The 23,687-nt window shown below is 42.2% G+C and overlaps 1 protein-coding gene across 1 annotated transcript in view; it reads right to left on the reverse strand.

The window, feature by feature from the left end:
- Nucleotides 1-23,687, reverse strand: part of Tulp4 (tubby like protein 4) — a 183,556-nt gene that overhangs the window by 45,039 nt on the left and 114,830 nt on the right. The window contains exons 4-6 of the mRNA XM_005363396.2: nt 19,827-19,988; nt 7,966-8,146; nt 4,853-4,987 (exon numbers count right to left, since the gene is read on the reverse strand). Coding sequence (XP_005363453.1) covers nt 4,853-4,987; nt 7,966-8,146; nt 19,827-19,988 — 478 coding nt within the window. The remainder of the gene's footprint in view (nt 1-4,852; nt 4,988-7,965; nt 8,147-19,826; nt 19,989-23,687) is intronic.

Here is a 23,687-nt window from a genome sequence, read left to right on the forward strand (position 1 = left end):
GCTATGTGCTCTTAACCACTGAGTCATCTCTCTAGACCCCAAAAATCATTTTTATTCTTCAAGACATGATTTGTCTGTGTAGTCCTGTTTCAGGCTGTCCTGAAACACTCTCTGTAGGCCAAGCTGTCCTCAAACTCACAGAGGTATACCTGCCTCGGCTTCCTGAGTGCTGGGATTAAAGGAGTGTACTACCATGTCCAGCTTGAGATTTTTAAATATATATATAAATTATGCTTGAATCACTTTGAAAAATAATCTTCAATGCTTCTTCCCAAGATCCTTCATTTTTTTTCTAAATCTTGAGGACACTGTTTACAACACCAGTAGAAGCAGCCAGTAAGTGCTACTTGCAGGAGACCCCTTCTCCTTTTGTTGCAGCTCCTGGCATGCATGGCCTGGCAGCTACAAGTGTCCCATGCCTCACCTACTTTTCTCAATGACTTCAGGGGTCTGGGCATTTGGGCATCCTAAACATCTTACACAAAGACAGACAGCAGATTTGTACTATTCACCTTGTCCTCGCTAGCTTTAACTATCAACCTGACAGTCATCCGAGCAGGAGTCTCACCTGAGGAACTAGCTTATGGGAATGTCTGTAGGTATTACCTTATCTATTACTTAAGTGGAAGGGTCCAGCCTACTGTGGGAGGTACCATTTCCTGGGCAGGTGGTCCTGGGCTTTTTTGAAAGCTGGTTGAGTTTAAGTCTGTCTGCAAGCCAGCGAACAGCATACCCCTAGGTTTCCTGCTTCAAGTGCCTGCTTGGGTTCCTGTCTTGACTTTCTTCTGTGATGAACTGTGACACACAAATACAATTCAGGTAACTTAAGTGTGGTGGTGTATGCTTGGTATCTCATTGCTAGAGAGGTGGTAGAAATAGGTGACTCTAGGGCAGCTGGAGCACTCGGCCAGTGAGCAGCCAATCTCAGAGAAAGCAGGTAGTATTTCAGAGGATGACACCGCAGGTTATTCTCTGGCCTCCAGACATGGATATACGCATACACACATGCACCTCTCCTCCAGCTAACAGAGTAAGGACTGAAGAGCAAAGCACGTGCTCCATGGGGATGGAGGTAAAACATCCATTTGGGCCAAAGCACAGGAGTCACAGCTTGCACTGAGTGACACCAACCATCTCAAAAACTGCTTGATTCTCAGAGAACTCAGTGAATTCATAAAAGGCAATTCTGGGCCTGGAGAGATGGCCCAGTCATTAAGAGCACTTGGTGTTGAGGAAGGGGCTATTTCAAAATGAAAAAACTATGCATGTGGAACAGTGGGGGGGGGGTACGGGAAACTACAATAGCACCCTTTGTCTTTTGCTCCCCGATACAAATAGGATGCCATGTGAAGGGTCTCTTGAGATTTACCACCTAGAGATGTGCTGCCACTGCCTGTATCACAACACCTGCTCAAGGAAAAGAAAAATCACACCAAAAGCCCATCTCCTCCTACTCTTCGTGTGCAGAGTAGAAGACCGAGATAAATTACTCAGACAAGCTGGTCCCAAGTGGGACTCCCTAAGCACAGAGAAAACGGGCACCCACTTCTGAAGTCCCCAGAGTCTACAGCATGAAACCAGAGCAGGAGCTGCAGAAGGGGGCTATTCATGGAGATAAACGCTTACTGCCCAGTAGCCAGGCAGGGTATAGGTGGGACAACCAGTCAGGAAGTAGAGGCGGGTCAATGAGAAAAGGAGAATTCTGGAAGGAACTCCTGGTTGGCAGTGTGACTCCAGCCAAAGAAGAAGCAACATATGACTGCCCCACTAAATAAGGTACTGAGCCACATGGCTAACACAGATAAGAATAATGGGTTAATATAAGTTATAAGAATTAATAAAAAGCCTGAGCTAATGGGCCAATCAGTTTATGATTAATATAGACCTCTGTGTGATTTCTTTTGGACTTAATGATTGTGGGAACCGGGCAGGACAGAAAACTCAGTCAACAGTATGAAACTGTAAGATCTGAACGTCACATGAGCTAATAGTGCTGTTGATGAAGGGCATCACGAGTCTCCTTTTCCCACTGGACAAGTTCTCTGAGGAAGACCACAGGGATCAGAGACCTCCGGTCTTCATGAGACCCTGAGGGCACAAGAATCTGGGTCACATCATCTTTAGTTTTGAACTGCAAATCTCAGCAGTCTCAGTATCTCTGTTCACCAATTTTTCTCATGGTGTTGTCATAAAGCCATGACTAGGCATCTCTGATCTCAGAGTGCTTGCTTCTTCCCACTATTTACCAATGCGGACTGTAAGATAATTGTGTTAGTTAGGTTTCTATTGCTCTGAAGAGACACCATGACCACGACAACTCTTATAAAGGAAAACATTTAAGGGGTGAATTACATTTTCAGAGCTTTAGTCCATTATCATCACGGTGTATGTGACATGGTGGCATGCAGGCAGGCATGGTGCTTGAGAAGTAGCTCAGACTCCAACATCTTGACCCACAGGCAACTGGAAGAGGTCTGAGACATTGGGCATGGCTTAAGATATGAGAGACCTCAAAGCCCACCTCTACAGTGGTACACTTCCTTTAACAAGGCCACACCTACACAAACAAAGCCATACCTCTAAATAGAGCCACTCTCTATGAGCTTATGGAGGACAATTACATTCAAATTACCCCAAAAATTAAAATTTAAAAACAAGAACTATTTATTGTTACCACATGTAAGGCAGAATCTAAGCCATTTGGGTAATAGATCAGAAACAAATATTTTAACACCAAGGCAGGAAAATTTTTATACAGTAATGATGTGAGAGTGTCATATATCAATCTGTTGATTTCATTGATTAAGCAATAAAGAAACTGCTTGGCCCTCATAGGTTAAAACATAGGTGGGAGGAGTAAACAGAACAGAATGCTGGGAGGAAGAGGAAGTGAGCTCATACTCGACAGCTCTGCTCTCTGGAGAGAGATGCCATGCTCCCCTCTCCTGGGCAGACACAGGGATAGCTCTGCTCTCTGAGGCACATGCGATGAAGCTCCAACCCAGGATGGACGTAGGCTAGAATCTCCCTGGTAAGCCACCTCGTGGGCTACACAGATGATTAGAAATGGGCTAGTCCAGGTGTGAGAATTAGCCTAGAAGAGGCTAGATAGAAATGGGCCAAGCAGTGTTTAAATGAATACAATTTGTGTGTTGTTATTTCGGGGCATAAGCTAGCCAGGCGGCCGGGGTGCTGGGGACGCAGCCCCGCCGCTCCCATTACAACACAGTAACTAGTGAATGATATGAGCTCAGGGAATCTAACTCTGCAATTGGAGAGACAGCACAGCATAGACGTTCACAGCCATCCCAGTTACAATACCATAAATAACTCAAACATTTCAAATTAGATTTAATTTCTCATAGGTAATGACTAAAGCGGTAAATTTATAGAAAACAATAAACTTAAAAACATAGTACATTTTAAAAAGACTAATTTCGGTCATCCATTGTTTTTCTATTACCATAATGCACACTTGGTAAGCAGAGGTGTTGATAGACATTCAAGAAGCTGATAGAGAAAGAGGTAGATAATACACAAATAAATAAAAAGATAAGAGCTTCCATAGCAAGGAGGTAAAAAAAAGTTGTTAAGAATAAATAGTAATGGAATGGCAATTACAATGTTTTGAACTGTAACCAAGTATTTGATAGAGAACAAAATTCAGGATTCTACAGCTAGAGGCAGATCTCAAGAAATTGGCAAATGTTGTTAAAAGGTTTTAAAAAAGAATTTTTGAAGAAAAATAGAACTTTAGAGTAGGAGACACATGAAGGAATTTATAATGGCCAGTACTATTTTTAACTCCATGGAAGACAGAACATTCAGAAAATAATTAACAGAGCAACACAAGAATTGAAGTTTGCCAGCAACAGAAAGAGACTACGTCACTCCTGAAGGGACTATCTATGGTATAGGGTAGTTTCTGTCCTGGAGGAGCTGATAGAGGAAGTAATTTACAAGTGCAGTTCTGAAACAGCAAAGTGAGATACCTAAGAACAAGTACAATTTGCTTAAAAATATTCTGCAATCCGAAAACAGACTGAGTAAGTGTATGGGCAGCACAGAGGAGTGCAGTGCACTGCTGCCAAGTGGGGTGCACACAACATGACTCTTATACCCCAGGTCCCAGAGAACCTAGACAAGAAGCAGCTGCTGCCACGGCAATGACTCTTGACCACAGCCAACTTAGACAGCAACTAGTTACACAGAAGGGCCTAGCTTGTCTGTCTCCCTATTCCGATGATAGTAGGTCCCTCTAGTATCAAGGACCAGAACTAGCCCAGGATTAAAATTTAAAATCTTTTCTACTTTAGGTCCAGTGAACCCTAAAGAGGCAAGATTTTTTTCCCCAAAAAAATCTAGCAAAGTCACTATGCTCTTAAGTAATCTTGAATTTCACAATCAGAACATTCATGTTGACTCTGTTGAGAAAACATTTCTTCACAGGAAGGTACCAGCACTTATCACTGCCCTTCATGTACACATGACAGTCTAGAACCTCCATAGATCTTTCACGGTAACTCTACTGTATAATCATCAATTCTTGTAAGCTTGCCAAAATTCTACGTGCTTCTGGGTAAAGGACAACTGTGTACAATCTGCTGCCACCTGAGTAAAGTGACAGATGTGACCATAACAACAGGCCATGCTGTTGTTCAAGAGGAGAAAAGAAGGTGAAGAGGAAGCCCGAGTGTGCAACTCAAGAAAGAAGCAGCTACAGATGCTCAGATAAGCAGGGAGCTTAGCGGAGTGCCCTTGTCAATATACTCCACTAAAGAACTCTATAGGCACCAGTCCAGAAAGGCAGATGCTCACATGTCCCACCTGTGGGGAAAGGTGTATTTTGTACCTTTCAGCCCTGAACGGATGACAGTAGGGGATAAGTCATCATAGTTGTTCATTAAGCTGATATCTCCCGAGGTGAAGCTGACGGTGAGCAGAGGCTTGATGTTCTGCACAGGGATGGGGTATGCTGCAGGACCATCTGTAGAAACACAAGGCCGAGTGAAAGGCAGAGACTATGGGCACAAAACCTGGTTCAGATGTCTAAAGCTACACTGTTGCACAGTGCCTGACTTGGTGACTTTGTGCTGTCATGACTAAGGCAACTTGTAAAAGAAAACATTAAATTTGGGGCTCATGGCTGCAGGGTGATGGAAGTCACAGGCAGGCAGGCACGGTGCTGGAATAGTAACTGACTGAGAGCTTGCATCCTTATGCATGAGGGAAGAGACAAAGAGCTAACTGGGAATGGAATGGCTTTTGGGGGCCTCAGATTCCATTCTCAGTGACATACCTCCTCCAAGGCCATACCTCTTAATCCTTCCCAAATAATTCCATCAACTGGGGACCAAGTATTCAAACATATGAGTCTATGGGGCCATCCATTCTCACTCAAACCACCACAGTGCCCTAAAAGTTGTCTAATAATACAGATCCCAGCCTGGCTTGGGATGCTACCGAGTGAAACAGCACTGCAGCTCTCAGGAGTCACACAGTGGGGTACCATCATGGGCAGCTGGAATGAGGATAGGATGTAGGATGTGCAGGCCCAGAGGAACTGGGGTGATAGCCTGTGTGACTTTATTAACGTGCATGTTAAAGCATTGTTTCTTCAGATATTAAGTGTACATTATTTAAAAGGTATATATATAAAGAATGGTGGGAAGGGGTCAAAAAAATGTTTTCTTAACTGTGGTCCAATGCACAGAACAAAAGGCTTCACTGAATGTTACAGGCAATAAGCAGGCAAGGCAGCCAGTATTAGTTCCTTAAGTTTTCAGAGAGGGCAGAACCAGACATGACTCATTAAGTACTTTACCATGTGGAGTACATGACCAGCATAAGGAAACTCTGCTTGGATAGTTCTAGGGGTACTCTTGTGTAAGAGGCCATTAACTGGTTCACCCATGTTACTTAAGAAAGTAAGCCAGGCTGCACAGATAGCTCAGTGGTTCAGAGCACTCACTGCTCTTCCAGGGGACCTGGTTTTGATTCCTAGCACCTACATGGCGGTTCACAACCATTCTTGTAACTTCAGTACCAGAGATCTACTGCGGTCTTCTGGCTTCTTTAGGCACTGCACACATGTGGTGCACAGGTACAGATGCAGGCAAACATCCATACATATAAAATAAATGAATTCTTAAAACCTGGTGTTTTTTGGGGGGGGGATTGGTTTTTTGAAACAGGATTTTACTGGATAGCCCTGGCTGTCCTGGAACTCACTCTGTAGACGAGGCTGTCCTAGCTCACAGAGATCTGCCTGCCTCTGCCTCCTAAGTGCCGGGATTAAAGGTGTCTGCCACTATCACCTGGTAAAAAATAAATTTCAAGAAGGCCCCTTTGAAGAGCTGGATGGCCAGAACTCCTCATTAGTTTCTGTAGGTGCCACAGTCAGTCATACTGAACTCATCTCCAGCAGCCAGGCAAGGTGGCCTACGGGACATCCATCTGCGGGTAACCGCATCTCTTCCCTTCCCTCTGAGTCACTGTGTCATTCTACCTCTGCATTCAAATACTGCACACCTAAAAGGCAAGTGTATGCTACCCCCAAAGCACCCCACTGCTTCTGAGAAGTGCAACTCTGGTTAGAGAAGTACCAGGGGTAGCCTGCTGCCTCAGATCAACTTTAGATTGCTTTCTAACGTTGGTCTGTGGACACTGTTTCTTCTTCTAGTAAAATAAGGATCCCATTTACTAGACAGGATCTGTCTAAAGACAAGCTGCCTACATTTCAAAGAAACTGACTTTATTATTCTTAGGCTACAGAAATATGAGCAACATTTTTATCAAGGCTGTGTCCCATCAGGAAAGTGATAATTACCTCCTGAGTAAATTTGTGGGTGCTTGAACACTCTCCCTCCTATGACCCAGTAATCCTGAAATCCTCCTGATCATTTCTTTTTAACATGGGAAAAATTCCTAGGAAGCCCCTCTGTCTCTATGACTGGAGGAGGAGACAAGCCCTTCCCAGAATGGCATGTCTCATGACAGCAGGAAAGATGAGAAACTAGTCAATGCATAGCTTCAACTCCAGGGCATACAACAAAATCAATTGAGGACAGGAGGCTGTAGTTGTATGACACCCTTTTAAGTAAGGAGCTGTTCCTTTCTACCATTTAATAATACATTTTTCTTTCTTTTTTGGATTTTTTGAGACAGGGTTTCTCCGTAGCTTTTGGTTCCTGTCCTGGAACTAGCTCTTGTAGACCAGGCTGGCCTCGAACTCACAGAGATCCACCTGCCTCTGCCTCCCAAGTGCTGGGATTAAAAGCGTGCGCCACCACCGCCCGGCTACATTTTTCTTTTAATAAAAAGTGCAGAGATGGGTACTGGGTGAACAGCCAATGCTGACTCAGGCAGAGGACAACAGGATAGGAAAGGCTTCCCTCAACTTTGGCTTCTTCCCTTAGGTCTCTAACACATCTGAAAAGTAAATCACACTACCAGAGGCAGAGGAGGTACGAGTCTGGAATTATCTCCACCTTGAGCATCTAATACCAATAGAGCTTACAGCGGGACAACAGGTCTCTGCGACTGAGAAAGGGACAGAGCACAAACAAGGACATGGAGTACCAGTTCCAGTTGTTGGTCTCTGTAACAACAGAACGAATCTTTCTTTTATACATCTGAAGCTAAGCTACTGGCTTTAAAACCGCTAGGGATTTGGCTATATCACCTATATAATTATATTAATAGTACAGAAGTTTTCATCTACAACGCTCTTTATTCCCACAAAACCACAGGGACAGCAGGAGACATACGTCTCACTTTATGTCTAGGAGAACCCAAGCCTCTGGAGAGCCATCAACCAGTGGTCTTGAGAAAAAGGGTAGCAGGGAAGGTTCACATCAAGGGGAGAGAGAGGGAGAAGGAGAGAGAGGATGTGGTGGACATTCTTCTCTAAGTGGTGTCACTCTCTGTCAAATGCAATAACAATGAGGGAGAGGAGCCGGGTACCTTGGGGAGGAGAATAGTCATCTGAGTCTGTGTCACTTTCACTGCTGTCCTCCACCAGGAAGATGGGGTAATTCCACGACATGCTGAGGATGCCATCAGATTCGTGCAAGAGGACATGGGCCAGCATTCTGCCGTGGCAGTCCATGACAATCACCTGTCCATCTGCTGTGCCAAACAATACCTACAAACAAAGATCAGGGCCCTTTAACAAGCAGGCATAAATTTCAGTCTCGATTTATTTTAGAAAGACAAAATACATTCACATCTGAAAAGATAAACCAATTAAAACTGAAGGCAATTAAAACAGGACAATACCTTAAGTCTCTTCTGCTGCTGCGATAACACATCCTACAGAAGCAACATCAAGAGGTCTGTTTTGTGTCTAAGTCCCAAGGTAACAGTCCCCATAAAGAGGAAGTCACAGTGGCTGGAGCTTGAGGAGCAGCCCATTGTTTCCCCAGTCAGGGACAGAAAGCAAAGAAATATCCACGCACACACGTGGTCAGCTCACTTCCCCCATTTACACAGTCCAGGATTACAACCAAGAGCGGCACAAACCACAGAGAGTGCATCTTCCTACCTCAGTTAATATACCCCTCAGTAGCATGCTCAGATGCTCATTTCCCAGGCGACTTTAACCCTCTCTTTATCAAGCTGACAACTACACTAAGCATCATAGCCACACTGTTAAGAATCTTAGCCCTCTTAGACTGCAATGAGACTAGCAGCATAATGACTACATTATGCTATTCAGACACGTCAAATACCAGAAAAACCTGCTTTACTGCTTTTGTTTCTTTTGTCTTCTGGCTAAAAGACGCGGGCTAAGAAAAGATATTCATTATTTTGGAAAATAAAGATGCAGCAGAAATTCATTATTAGAGTTCTAATTTAGAGAAAACGTTTATGTCTGACTGAAAAGAAAATATGTTTGGTCACATAAGCACATGTTTACGTGATGCTCCTAAAATAACTTTTCAATTAAAAATTTTAGGTGACTTATAGCATAATGGGTTTCATTAATATATTCTCATACAAGTGTATTTTTCCTGAAAATGTTTTTAATTTCCATGTTTAGAATTTTTTTACACGATAAGTTATATTAGTGATGATTATATTAATCATCAATGCAATGACACATGGATGAAATTAACATGTTCACTGAATGCTTAATCCCGATGCTAAGAATAATGTCAAACATGTCATGACAGTGACAGAACTTCTGGTTCATGCTGAAATGGAGCCCAGAGGAGCCTGACACCTCAGTACACTTAGGGTACTACTGAAGAGTTTTCTTTGATCCCCCATGGATGTAGGCAGGTACACATCAGAGCTAGCAAACTAGGGAAGATTCTGCAGCTATCAGCTCTGCACTGAGAGCAGCATGAGCCCCCCACCCCTTAGAGTAGCTCTAAGGCATGCTGGCATTAGTGTGTCACCAGCTAGCATGTGTGTGTCCCAGAAAGCATGATGAACACTACCACTGACTTTGTGATAGTCTCTAGAGATCTTGCATCTGACAGTATTATAAACTTCATATTTTTGTGCTCAACATCCACTTCTCACTGTGACAAGCACGCCAATCATCATCTGTATTTCACAGACACAAACAGCTTGGGAGAAATCATGCAACCTGATGAAATGGTCAAACCAGGGCTATCTGACTGCAAGGACTAGAATTCGCACTCAGAGCCTAATTAGAGCTTTTTCATCCTGGCATCTTTTTGCTCTTGAGATTTAGATGACATGCACTTCTGCAGCCGACTCTGCAGCTATATCCTTGGCATCTCAAAGAACCCGGGTACACAGTGGGCTCTTGGTGAATATTTTTTTTTATGAAACGAATGAATTAAAGTCAAGAACATGGGCATTTTTTTTTTGAGACAGAGTTTCATTGTACAGTCTTGGCTGTTCTAGAACTAGCTCTGTAGGCCAAGCTAGCCTTGAACTCACAGAGATCCACCTTCCTTTTCCTCCCAAGTGTTGGGATTAAAGGCATGTACCACCACCCAGCCAACTGAAGACATATTGGTAATTGATTAATTACAATGGAAGAAACATTTCCCTAGAGAAGCAATAAGCTTTTGGAATTTGTATGGGTGTTTTAGAATAAACCAATCACTCATTAAACATTCTATTTTGCTATTGTTTTTCAGACAGGGTCTATGCAGCTCAAGCTAGATTCAAACTTGTAAGCCTGTTGCCTCATCTTTCTGGAGTTTTAAAACAGGCATGGACCGCCATGCCAAATTCCTTTAAACATTATCTAAAATGAAAAAATTTCCCCCAAGAAATTTATCAGTGAGTGTAGATTAAAGTTAAATAAAACAAAACTATTAGGAACGGAGAATCTTGGGTGACAACAGAAAACTCAGTATCTGATGGCATGTCTATAGGACATTCAAGCAACATGGATACAAAGATAGGAGGCAAGAACACAGCTCAGAATTGCTGAATTATACACTAAAACAAGCAGGTATTTAATGTACATAATGAATAGTTTACAACAAAAGGCACAGAACATGTTGTCTTACACTTTCAACTGAGGTGCACACATTTCCAAAGGAAAAAGGCATGAAGGTCCAAGCAATGCTAACGCTATGGACAGTGTCTGTGGAGCACATTTCTCTTTCACCCCAATTCTCACCTGCCTTCATGCCAAGTGAAAGGACATTTGGACACATAAGACTTTACTGATGAAAACAACTCGCTAGCAAAACACAGAAATTCTTCAAAAGTACTCAGGGCTAAAGTATGTCAATCCTGAAGAAACCCAAGCACCTGACTGCCTGTGGGTTCTCCTATGACCTTGGAATGTTCACTGTCATTGCCACGTGACTATATGTCTAGCCCCCTTCTGAGAACATGGACGGCAACAGACTCATTGTTTACATATCTGCCAAATCCTTATGCTAATAGCAATTTGTGATGAGGCCTACAGGGGGGGTTAGGTCTAGATAAAGTCCCAAGAATGGGGACTTTATGGTCGGATTGGTACCCTTCTAGGAGGAAAAGATACAAGTTGTATTTTCTTCCTCTCTACCTTCAAGCATCAAAGAGGCGATGTGAGCACCTGGAGTCAGTTGTCTTCAAGCTGAAAGGAATCCTCACTAGTAATCAAACCGACTGACGCCTTTACCTTGACCTTCTCAGCCTCCTGGAATATGAGAAACTGATGTCTGTTTTCACCAACCCATTCACAGTACTGTGTTGTGGGAGCCTGAGCTGACATCTGAAGGATGGGAGCTTTGTGTATCAGCATGCGTCTCCCCACGACCTGTTGTTGTGCACGGAGCTCAGCAGGGTCTGCAAAGGGCAGGGCACGCCTCTGCATTTAGTGACACTAAGTTTCTGTTCCAGAGAGTGAACAGAGAGCCAGCTGAGAGAACAGACAAACAAGTCTTTAAGATAAAGGACTGGCAATTTAATGAGTGCCTGCTTTTCAAGAGCCACACCAAAGCAAAAGAGAACAGAAGAGCAGCGCCAAGAGCCCTCTGTGAATTCATTCCAACTATGGCTCCTGCAGGAAGACACTCCACTGAGATGGGCTGAAGGGGGAAGAAATTCTCTCAGTCTAGTTTAGAAAGCAACTCTTTTGGAACAAGTATGTCACAGATAAAAGAAGAACTCTAATACAGCATGAAGTCAGATTTGACAAACAAAAATCTCCATTACAGGTTCTTTTCACACCTTAACACTTCTAATGAGAAAAAGTTCATGTGAGGAAAGGTCTTCAGGAGAACACGACAGTGTACTAATGAACACAGGTGCGAGCAAACATCAGTCTCTGGCCACAGTCCTAACCAAAGGAGTACAGCTGAGGCAAACTGGCGCTAGCCCCTTCTAATCTCCTCCTCATCTTGCTGTTCAAGGTTAGTCCTAACTCTTTTCTTTACAATCACACCAACAGCGCCTCAACTATGGTCAATCCCTTCCTAAGTCTCTCCTAGGCCCTGGAATCACGTATCCAACTGCCCGGCTGCTATATTCCCCCAGAAGTGTCAAAAGCCCTTCCATGTCAGCATGTCCAGGGAGAAATGCATGCTCTTGTTTTCATCTAGAGCAAACACACAGACCTTCTTCCTGCCAGGAGAGACTGTGGCTTTGCTTAGGCTCCAGTGCCCAGCATCTGTCTAGTACCCAACAGGAGCTCATTGCCTCATACAGGCCTTCGGGGGCTCTCCACACAGAAGTGATCTTATACTAACCACAGCTGCGTTCTGGTTTTGGGTCAGTCTCTATCATACCTCTCGAAGGCATGTCTGTATCCTGAGATGTCAAATAGTTCTGTGAAGAATTATCAGTGACTATTATAAATAGATTTCTGTAAAAAAAAAAAATCACTGGCTTTTGGCCAAATTTTTCTACCAAGCAAATTTTAACTTTTTTTTTCTTTAGATTAAAACCCAATATTCACATCCTCCTTTAAGACTGTCCTCCCATTTTCTTCCTACTATTTCTTCTGGTGGCTCCTATGCTTCAGGTGAGAGTAGGCATGAGGCTTGAAAAGGTTATGCCACAATTTTATCAGCAGACGTTTTATGGCCTGAGGCTGGGGGAAACCTTAGCACTGTGGCAGACCTCAACAGGCAGCTGAGGGCCAGAATTAAAGGACAACCTCCTTTGCTTCAGAGGGAACCTCAGCTTTGATGCCCAACTCACACCAAACTTCCCTCTCAAAGACCTCCCTGGTACATCTTAGAACAGTGGCCTCAAAGGAGTTTCAAGGCTAGTCCTAGACATTAAGTAACTAAAGAATCAGGTTCTAAAATGGGGAGCTGTAAATGAAAGAACTCATCACCTGAAGATTATTTCCCGTTTCGTTTTGAAAAGACATGAAATGAAGTTTCACAGTTGAGTGCAAACATCACTTATAAATCTGTACATATAATTCTGTAATTCTGAGGATGACTCATCTCCTTACTGCAGAAAAGAGCACCTCTAAACTAGCTTAGACAACTATGAGGAGATGCCCCTTGCTGCCAGTGATGTGGGATTCCCCTCTGTATACTGTGAATACGTTTTATCACCATTGGGTAATAAAGAAGCTGCTCTGGCCTATGGCAGGGCAGAATACAGCAAGGCAGAAAATCCAAGCAGAGAGAGAGGAAAGATGGTGGTGTCAGGGAGACACTATGTAGCTGCTAAAGGAGAAAGATGCCAGAACTGGTATGCTGCAACCTCATAGCAATACACAGATGATGAAAAATGGGTTATTTTAAGATGTTAAGAGCTAGGTAGAAATAAAACTTGAGCCATTGGCCAAACAGTGTTGTAATTAATATAGTTTCTGTGTGATTATTCGGGTCTAGGCAGCCGGAAAACAAAAGTACAGTCTGCATGTAGGACCCAGAAATGAGCTTGCCCATTAAACCAATGCCAAGAGTGGTTCTCTTCCCTCCTCCCTGCAGACCCAGGAATGACTTGAAGTAGTGCTACACTGAGGAAAGCAAGCCCGTCTTTATTTGAGTCCTTAACTAATCATCCACGGGAAGACTACTTTCTAAAACAGACAAGAGCATGAATCATCATGACTAAGGGAAAGAGGAAGAGTTAGGAGACAGACTCCTGCCTTTTCTGCTATCCTCACCCAACCACTGTGCTATTTTATTTCTAGTTTGGATCATTTTGTTTTATTTTGCATGTATTTTGAAATTTTTTCTTGAGTGCTTTGTGAAAGAAATTTTTTTAACGGAAAGAGGTGCAGGTACTGTGTTTGTAACTGTGCCTCACTTTTTATTGCTGTTTTGGTTACTAAGAGTAGCAGTTAAGACCCAAAGCTGGGCACAGTAGTAGTACACAGTTGCAACCTCTGTACCCAGGGGGCAAAGCAGGAGACCCACCCATGTGAGCCCAGCCTGAGCTACTCAGAAAGACCCTGCCCCAACCCACACACTAGAATTCTGGTTGTTTGTGGTCCTCTCTGGGCTCAGCTAATTACTGAATCACTAGATAAATTATAACATACATTAAATAAAAATAAAAAAAATCTTTCATGAAATTTATAGTGAAAAAATTAAAATGGAAGGAGAAAATTGTTATATAGACATCTCAAAGTCACTCTTTTGATAGAATTTCTTCAAATGACTTTCCTACTACCACAGCCTAACGATGGTCCTTACCTTAACACAAGAGTCTGGCTAGAAGGCTGACCTCCAGAATCAGTTTCCCAGGGTTTCACAACCATTCCTGTGGAATTGCTATAGCTGTCTTTTCATGCTTGCCCACAGCAGCATGCCTGCCCTTGGCACTGAGGGCATGTGTGTCTTGTCAGAAAGATGACATTTGTGCGGTTTCAGTGTAAGAACTATCCCAAATCACTCCAATCAAAGCCTTTGAGCCCTGACCTTGTCTACACCTAACTGTGACCTAAGAAAATGCAGAATTTGAGCACAAATAGTTTCATTTACTCTACTTCTGCCTTTCCCAGCCTTGAGTGAACATTGATATTGTTTCTAAAAACTTAAAGTCATGGCCTTAAGATGACACTGGCCTCCCTCAAATTCCTGCCTGTGAAAGCCAAAGCTCTCTCAGAGAACTGGTTCTAGGCCTCATCCAAAGCTAGGCCCAGTGCCCTGCTCTTGGTGGAGGTCAGCTGGACAGATCTGCGATTCTAATTCCATTTACAGGCCCCTTCCTGCTTGTGCTCCTCCCTACTCGACAATGGCAGTGTGCCTGTTTCCCTTTTCTCATTCTTCCTTTAAAATACCCGGCCATTCACATCTACAGTGGCAGAGCAGCTCCATTTACTTCGGACTCATACCTGCTTCAGTAGACACTGCCAGCTGAAATCTGTCCTTCCTATTTTAGCTTGTGTTGGGCTTGGTTTGTCTTTAGCACCAGAGATAGTCCTGTAGACTCTTCTCCAGTCACTATGTTTCTCAAGGAGTGTGGAGCAGCACAGACCCGGAACCTCTCAAAAACCCTTAGGCTGGTCTCACATTTACAGATGGCTTGCTTCTGTCCAAATGCACCACGCCCAGCCTACCATTCAGTCCTTTTATGAAGCAGCTTATTAGTAGCCACAAGAAATTAAAAAAATATTTTAAAATATACTTAGATAAACTTGTAGCATTTTAAAATCAGACTGGAAAGATTTTATGGCCGGCAGAGGAGAGCAGAAGCAGAGTTTGAAAGGAGGAGTTACAATAAGACCACACACTGGCCCTGGTCCTGGGTCCTTCCCGCAGAAAAAGATGCTTCCCAACATGTCTAGACAGTCCACATGGATCCAACAAGCTAGGAAGATTCCAGCACCACTTGGAATCATTCATAAAAATTCAAAAATAGATAACCACCTTGGGCCTCCTTTTTGGTGAGTGGCAAACTGGGTGTTTGTGTTACTTCAAAGACCTGATCATGGAGTTGTGTTTTAGAGGCATATCTTTCTCCTTCCTTCATTCAAAACACATTCACTTTAATAGGTAGTGCACTTGAATCAGAATAAGGTAGGAAAGGCCAATTATTAGGTACTGATTGACTTAAAGCACTGCTTGCACTGCTCATTTCTAAGCAGGATTTCATTTGCTTCCTGGAACAGAATGAGCCTGGAAAGACAGCTAAAACAATGGGTCATTGCCTTAACAACCTGCTGACTGCCTGTGTGATGCTGCTCTCCTGACTGTCCTACCTTATGGCTTTAGAGCACAAAAGGGCGCAACTAGAGCAGAGGCTGAGGCCTCCCAGGAACGACCCTAGCTTCAGTCCACCATGACTTCTCTTTCCCACTCGCCCTGGTGTTGGCGTGTTTATTCCACAAAGATTCCTGCAACACACTCCCCCAAATAAGTTCCTATATTCTGAACCTAAGCCATTAGATTGCCCAGAGGCACATGTCTCAAGTGGCTTGAATACCCTTCTGGAGATGTTCTAGTCAGGAGCCAACAGTTACCACATAGGCTCTTTAAAAAGTTGCTCTGATCACTGACAAAAGGTCTTCGGCAAAGGCATGGGTGACCAAAGCTTTAATCTACTGTTTCAGAGTTTTCTGTTTTATCTTTCTTTTTAAAGAAACAATCTATTCAAAAATGTCTGTGTGCGGGATGAGGGAGACCACTGCTTTCTTTTCCTGCTGGACCGAGCACAGCAGTTTTTGCATCTTTCCCAGGGCAACAGTAGCCTCTGCCATAGGACTCACACCCAATAAGCTCCTAGGGAGGCGACAGTGGAGCTGAGGGGACAGCCAACCCTTAAAGAGCAGCCAGAGAATGTTTCCTAAATGAATACAAATCTGCTGCAAATAATGAACAGTCATCAACACTTTAGGTTTTCAGGCTTGCCATTTTTCTATCAAAAGGCGTTCCTCTCTTCCAGGTGTTAGACTACCTGGGTATCAAATCTTAGCAAAGTAGTTTTATAGGGGAAGGACTTTTATAAAGCTGTTGTTGGCTGAGAAAGCAGAGGCTGTGTGACTGTCTGGCTGTGTGTCCCAGGGAGCTCCTTCCCTGTCTGACAGCGGCTGCCACTCTGGCGGGCTGGTTACAAGAGCAATGCACACTCTGAAAAGACTTGCTCCAACGCACAGCTGAGCTCAAGCTCATCCTGAGTTTACTTTGAAAATACAACAGAGCTGGCTTTGCCGGTGCAAACCTTTACTCTCAACACTCAGGAGGCAGAGGAGGATGGATCCATCTCTATTTGTTATTCAACAGTCTTGTCATCAAAGCCAGTTCCAGGACAGTCAGAGCTACATAGAGAGACTTTGATTCAAATAACAAAACAAATACAGCAAAAACTGGGCCATGATGAGTATTTGCTTAGCACGCACATACCCCTGGCCTCTGCATTACATATACTCCTTCTTCTCCTTCCTCTCCCCCCTCCTTCCTTCCCTCCCTCCCTCCCTCCCTCCCTCCCTCCTTCCGTCTCTCATATACAACACACCCCAAAGACAGTGATAAAAAAAGTGTGAAAAAAACAGAGGCAAAATTTGATGACACTGAGATTGTCCTTAAATTTGTTTAATGATTAAGCAAAAATCTTAATTTAGATTTAATTAAAGAAAAATATATAAACTTAAAAATCTCAAGGACTAGGGATATAGCTCAGTTAACAAGTACTTGACACACATGATAAGGACCTGATTTTAGTTTCTGGTAAGCCCCAGGGCCTAGTGAGAAACCCTGTCTCAAGTCCTGATTCCACCTCACCTTGACAGTAAATGAAAGTTTTGTTTCTAGCAAAGTACATACATATAAAACACATTTACCTCATATGGTGACTTTTCTGGCTTTCCCTCAATGTCACCTAAAGATGATTAGATAAACTCAGTGAACTTGGAATAACGCTAGCACACATCAGATGGTGTTTTAAGCTAACTCTTCTTTTAGCAAATGAGACAAAATAACTCTTTAAAGGCTAAAAGAGAAGAGAAAAATGTGGCCTGAAAATGCCTGCATATTCTAAGATCTGGGAAATAACAAGAAAACAAAAAAGAAGCAAATAAAAAATGGAGTCTTTTCATAGTAACTGTGAAATATTTATCAATTCAGTGAGACCCTTCCTATTTTATTTGAAATCATTTTAAAAGTGTGTAAAAAATATGAGATTTAAGAATTCTTCCTATTAAAAGTTTTAGTATTTCAAAATAAGTATGAACTGTAGTCAGGGTAACTAAGTTGGAGAAAGCTAACAACAGGTGTGTGAGGTAAAGAATTCTCCTACAGCTCACAGTCCTGTGGAACTCTGCCCCTGTGGCAGGAAAAAGCTTCTGCAGATTTTCTTGGGATTCTTCCAGGAAAAGTATGAGCCAAGGAATCTCTTCCCATGTTACCATTACCACAGAAGTCTTCATTTTTTAAGACTAAATTCCCACAATTTGATTTTGGGGCTTTTGTCAGACACAGCATGTCTGGCCAACTGCTGAGGACCATTCCTCCCTCTGCAATTCTGAAGGAGAAGAATCCCAAGCTCTCAGCAGTGTCCATGAGTGGCACAACAGTTGGCTGCAACCTTAAGCCTACTGCTGGCAGTTTGTCTACGTCTCAAAGCACTTCATATTCAGGTAGTCTGGTCTCCCAAACCCCAGAAGACATAGAGAAAACCAATGTCAGGGGCTTCTTAGTATTGTAAAAGCATTGCTGCTTTGTTATCCTGGTCCTACGAACTTCTTTCCCCGCCCCAGGCCTTCACCTGTTCTAAAGTGAACATGTGTTCTAACATAAACACACCCCAAATTGATTGTGCTGTTTCTATGAACTTCTCTTTTCTGATAATTTATTTGTTGGTTACAAAGTGAATTAGATGCCCCCAGACTATATTGTTTTCTAGTAAATTTGTTGAATGTGACTCCATTTTGAGATGAGTACTGAAGAAACATGAGTGACAGTCTGATCCAACAGGTGTGGGCGTCCTGTGAGAGACTCCAGGGCTGCAAGTGTCTTGAGGAAGACACGTGAGGCCACTACAAGCAGTGGCCATCCACAATGCTAATGTCTCAGTCTTCAACTCCAGCCTCAGCCACAGCCCTGTGAAAGAAAAATTTCTGCTGCCTAAGGCACCCTACTTGTGGTGCTTTGCTATGGCAGCCCTAGTAAAATAGACATAGTTCTTGTCCACTATCCAATATTCAGACAAGGTTGCGTTCCCTACACAACACAACCTTTTAGTATGAAGCAAAATGCAACATTTGAGAGAAATTGCCTGTTTAAACTTGAAATGATGGAAACATGAGATGAATGTATGGGAACTAGAGAAAGGCAATTTAGTAAAAAGACATACGGCTCAAAAACAGATGAAATGGTTCCATCTGCTTAAAAAAATTATTTCATGTCTGATATAAAATTTAGCATTTAATGGATTCTGCTATAGTTGGTAAACACATTTTATATTTTTCAAAGGTTTAAATTGGTCGATAATATATTTTAAAATTATCAATACACAATTTTACGAGTCATTGTGCTATTTTACCACTCAATCAAACAGGGGGCAATAAACAAACAGTTGAAATTATACTTGAGAAAAGCAACCAAAAGCTGCCATGAAGGTACTCAGTGCTCTGTCTAACTCACATCCCCACTTCTCACTACGCTCAGGCATTCCTTGGGGTATTTTACAGTGTGGCAACACATGACAACCACTTCGTATCCCAATTTTTCCTTCCACATGCTAGCAGCTCAGTCAGTCTGCCACTCTCAGAACGGCGATGTGTGGTTTGTCATCTTAGACCTTGTCAGTGGTTTAGCCACATTGAATGCACCTCCTTTACAGATAAGGCCCTGCTTTTACATCACACAGAAGCCCATAAGTACAGCTGATTCTTCCTGCCTTTGTTCTCAGAAGTTCCCAAAGTGTATTCCAAGGGCAGATGACAAGCTATAAACCTCTGACAGACTCCAGCCAACGGCTTCCCTGAGCAGAAGTGATGGGGACACTGTTAACACTCCTGCCCAATAACCTCAGCAGCATCTGTATTATCTCATCACTGCCTGTAAGTGAACTGTGCTAGTTTTTCCCCATGTAGAAAACATTTTCCACAATATGATTATCAGTTGAACTTTCTTTTCTACTCATTCCTACTGATCAGTTAGCTGCTCATTTAGATTTTAAAAATGAATTTGTATGAAAATCTCATGCAGTGAAAATGTTAATTGAATGCTTACCACATTAGAATTTCTCTAATATTTGTCTCATCTACATTATTTGTTTCCATTTTCACCTGGACAGTGGTCTCCTTTTATTTTTTTCCCTTTAGTGTTGGAAATAGAACTCAGGGCGTTGTGCAAACTGGACAAGCTTTTCTACTGGTGAACGGTGCCCTCAACGCTTTGTAATTCTTTAAGAGGTTTTTGCATCTGTCCCCTTCAGCTTCCTTCTTAACCTGCTATGATAACAGTAGTACACAGTGGCATTTCAGAAGTTACCTGCTGGTCATCAGGAGTCCATATACCACACGTGATCTGGCTTTCCAAGTTGATTTCAGATGACCAGTGTCTTTGCCCACTGACAGAACCAACCAAGACAAAGCCATCGCGGTATGAAATAAGCGCCTGAGTCCCATCGTGGCTCCATGTGAAGTCACTCACCTTAAAGACAAATAAAGGGTCAGTTTACAGCATGAAACACTTTTCATCAAGGCCAAGGCGCATTAATCAATTTAAACTCTTATTTAAGATCAAGATGGCCTAAAGACAACACTATAAAAGAGAAGGCTACAGTAGTCAGAGATGTTACTGCAATCCTGCACTTTCTGCAAGTTGTAGGCTATCAATGAGTTCCACATCAACCTTAGCTCCAAGATAAGACCTTGTCTCAAAATCCAAACAAATGAACAAAACCAACCAATCAACCCTGCATCAAGAAAACAAAAGCAAAACAGCAGCAACAACAAAACCCACTACAGAAGCTGGGTGTGAATGGGTGTAGGTCAGCAAGACCCAGAGGTTCAGATCAGCTCTGGAGGGAGCACAGTAAAAACCACTGTGTCAGCACTACACAGGGCCTTGGTATCCTCACAACTGCCATCCAAGGAAATGCCATCATTCCACCTACCAAGAACCGAGGGCACAGTGGGGTAAAGGAAGCCTTAGCCTCACAGCAGTAAACGACAGAGCCGAGTCTCATCTCAGAGATGACAGGCTCTAGAGCTCTTGCCTTTTCCACACAGCCTCCTATACGGTTAGTAACAGGTTCTCCATCCCCATCTCTTGATTTACACAACAGTAAAGTTCTCCTCTTCTAATTTGCTCATAGTGCTTGAGGGGAACCCTCTGATCAGAGTGAAGAGGTAGAAAACTAAGTGGAAAGCTTAGCTTGAGCACTGAGTAACTCAAATGTTATTTAGAACATGTACTCAAATGCTGTTTTTCTCCTTTAATTTTCTGTGCTGAATTACTTCTACTTTTTTTTCAATATTTCATTATTCTCATACCACGTGTAGCTTAGTAGTAAAGTATTTGATAACAATCTTGATTCCTACCACAGCAGGGGAAGGTGATATGTTTCTTTTGTCTTACGATTTTAACCTTTTAACCATATCTCCACAATCTGCAGATACAGAATTTCAAAACTATTTATTTTATTCTTCATATTTATATGTGCATGTGTGTCTGTCTGCAGGTCATAAAAACTGGGAGCAAGCACCAAGTTCCCGACTCTGGTATCACAGGCAGTTGTAAGCTGCCTGTTGTTAGGCACTGGAACAAACAAAGCTCCTCTGATTTTGGTGACCACTGAGCCATCACTCCAGCACCCACATACAGATTTTGTTTTTCCTTTTCTCCCTCCCCCCAAGACAGAGTTTCTCTGTGTAGTCCAGCTGTCCTGAAACTTGCTCTGTGGACCAGGTGGGATTCAAACTCACAGAGATCTGCCTGCCTCTGCCTCCTCAGTGCTGGAATTAAAGGTGTGTGCTGCTGCCATCACCAACAGATACAGAATTTGATAGATGTTAGTTGACATATTTAATTGTCTTCAAATATGCATGGATTTGGGGAAGTCTGTTGTGAGACAGAGCCTTATACAGTAGTCTATGCTGGCATATGTAGTCCAGCCTGGTGGCTGTGAACTCATGGCAATCTTCATGGCCCTAAAGTATTGACATTACAAAAGTGAACTACCATGCCCTGCTCACAGGAATTTAGTAAATTTTGTGCCAAGGATAAAACCCAGGTCCTTGCCTTTCATGAGAAGTACTTTACCAACTAAGCCGTCTCTGGGCCCCCATCTAGGTTTTTAAATGTAGAATCTGTCCAATTTTATTTTTAATTGAATTTAGTCCGTTCATATTTATTCTATTTATTGATGCATTTGATTCTGTCTCTACCACCTTAATTTACTTCTTAGTTTTTACTGATGTTTGTTCCTTTTTAACTTATCTCTCACACACACAAAATCACTAACCATATCTTTACTGTTGCTTATACTTGGAAATAGTCTTTTAAAAACTTTGTGACATTGCTAAGTATATATTACACTTCAAAAAATAAGAAAATAAACGGCAAAGAAAAGTGCTTTTAGCTGTTTTCTCAGCAGGGCTGAAGGTTGGCACTGATTAGCAGTGTCTAGAGTGACATGGCGCTGACTTGTGGAACAGGACTTCAACAGCTGTTGGAGACACCAAAGTTGTTTCTTCAGGAAAACTCAAAACTTTGGCTTCACATTATGTTCTACCCACTTACACAAACTAGTTTCTCTTAAGAACATGAAGCTTCCAGAGATAGCATATTACACTGAGCAATAAATTTTACATTTTTCCCAAAGATCATGCTATTATTTACATGTATTTTAACTATGTATCATGAAACAGTTCTAATAAAAAAGAGGAAAGTCTTAGAAAATGACTTTGACAAGAAGCAATGAATAATATATTATTGTTATTTATTTATAGTCACACTATTGTTTGGCTTTTAAAACTTATTCATAATCCCACACAGAGTCAAATAATAAAATATAAGGTTTCCAAAAATTTTGGCAGGAACAATGGTTTTTGAGCACGCAATGACCAAAATTTAATCCAAAATCAAATACATAATGGGTCCGTGGTGTTTCTGTCAAAGCTCGCCTGTGTTGCAAGGCGAGACTTCAGTATAGCCTTGGTTCTGGACATGTAATACACATACTTGAACTGCGCACAACCACTTTAATACCATGAGATACCAATGGATAGTGTCTGAAGCACCTCCTCAAATTCAAGGTTGTTATACCTTACAAACTGGTATTTTTACTTCATATGAAAAGTTTTTTCCTTGCATAGAAACGTTCACTTCATAAAAAAAAAAAGACTTCATATTTTCTTCTATGATCCTTCAGCATGTAACACATGAGTTATCTTTGGACCACACTGTGTTGGAATATCTGAGTTTTAAAACTGATATTTTAGTTGTTGCCTTGAGTTTCATAAAGTCATTCCATGAATTTTGGCTTGGGAGTAGGACAGAATTTCCAATAATTTCTGAAATGGATTACATATACCTACCTCTGCAGTCATGTGCTACATATTTATGCAAAATGTCATTTTTTTTTCTTTTGGATTTTTCGAGACAGGTTTTTCCATAGCTTTTTTTGGTTGTTGTCCTGGAACTAGTGTTGTAGACCAGGCTGGCCTCGAACTCACAGAGATCAGCCTGCCTCTGCCTCCCAAGTGCTGGGATTAAAGGCGTGCGCCACCACTGCCCGGTGCAAAATGTCATTTTCAGAATTGGTGATTTTAAGATCAAAATACTGATCAACTCTAAAATCTATTGAAGACAGTGTATATTCTGCAGTGTCAAATATTCAGCCAAGATTCATTCTTTTCTGTTCATTTCTTTTGATACCAGCTCTCCCTATGTAGTCCCCTGCTAGCATGGAACTTGGTATATAGGTAGTCTGGCCTCAAACTTGGAGGAATTCTCCTGCCTCTGCCTCCCAAGCACTGGGATTATAGCTATAACCTTATCACGCCCAGCCAATATTTAACTTTTTAGAGAAAAAAAATGAACACATTCATCTCATTAGTGTTAAATTTTGCTTTATCTTTAATAAGTGAAAATAAGTTCTTGGTGGCAGCTGCACTAACATCCCTAACAACAGTATGTGTCTTAGTTGAGGTTTCTACTGCTGCTATGAGACACCATAACCAAAATGAAAGTTGTGGAGGAAAGGGTTTATTTGTCTTACACTTCCACATGTAGTCCACCAATTAAAGAAGTCTATAGTGGCATTTCACCTGTATTTTAATAAATAAAGCTTGCCTGAGGATGAGAAAAGTAAAACAGTCACACTGGTCAGCCTTACAGACCAGG

This window comes from Microtus ochrogaster, linkage group LG9 (genome assembly GCF_000317375.1).
Source record: "Microtus ochrogaster isolate Prairie Vole_2 linkage group LG9, MicOch1.0, whole genome shotgun sequence".
NCBI lineage: Eukaryota > Metazoa > Chordata > Mammalia > Rodentia > Cricetidae > Microtus > Microtus ochrogaster.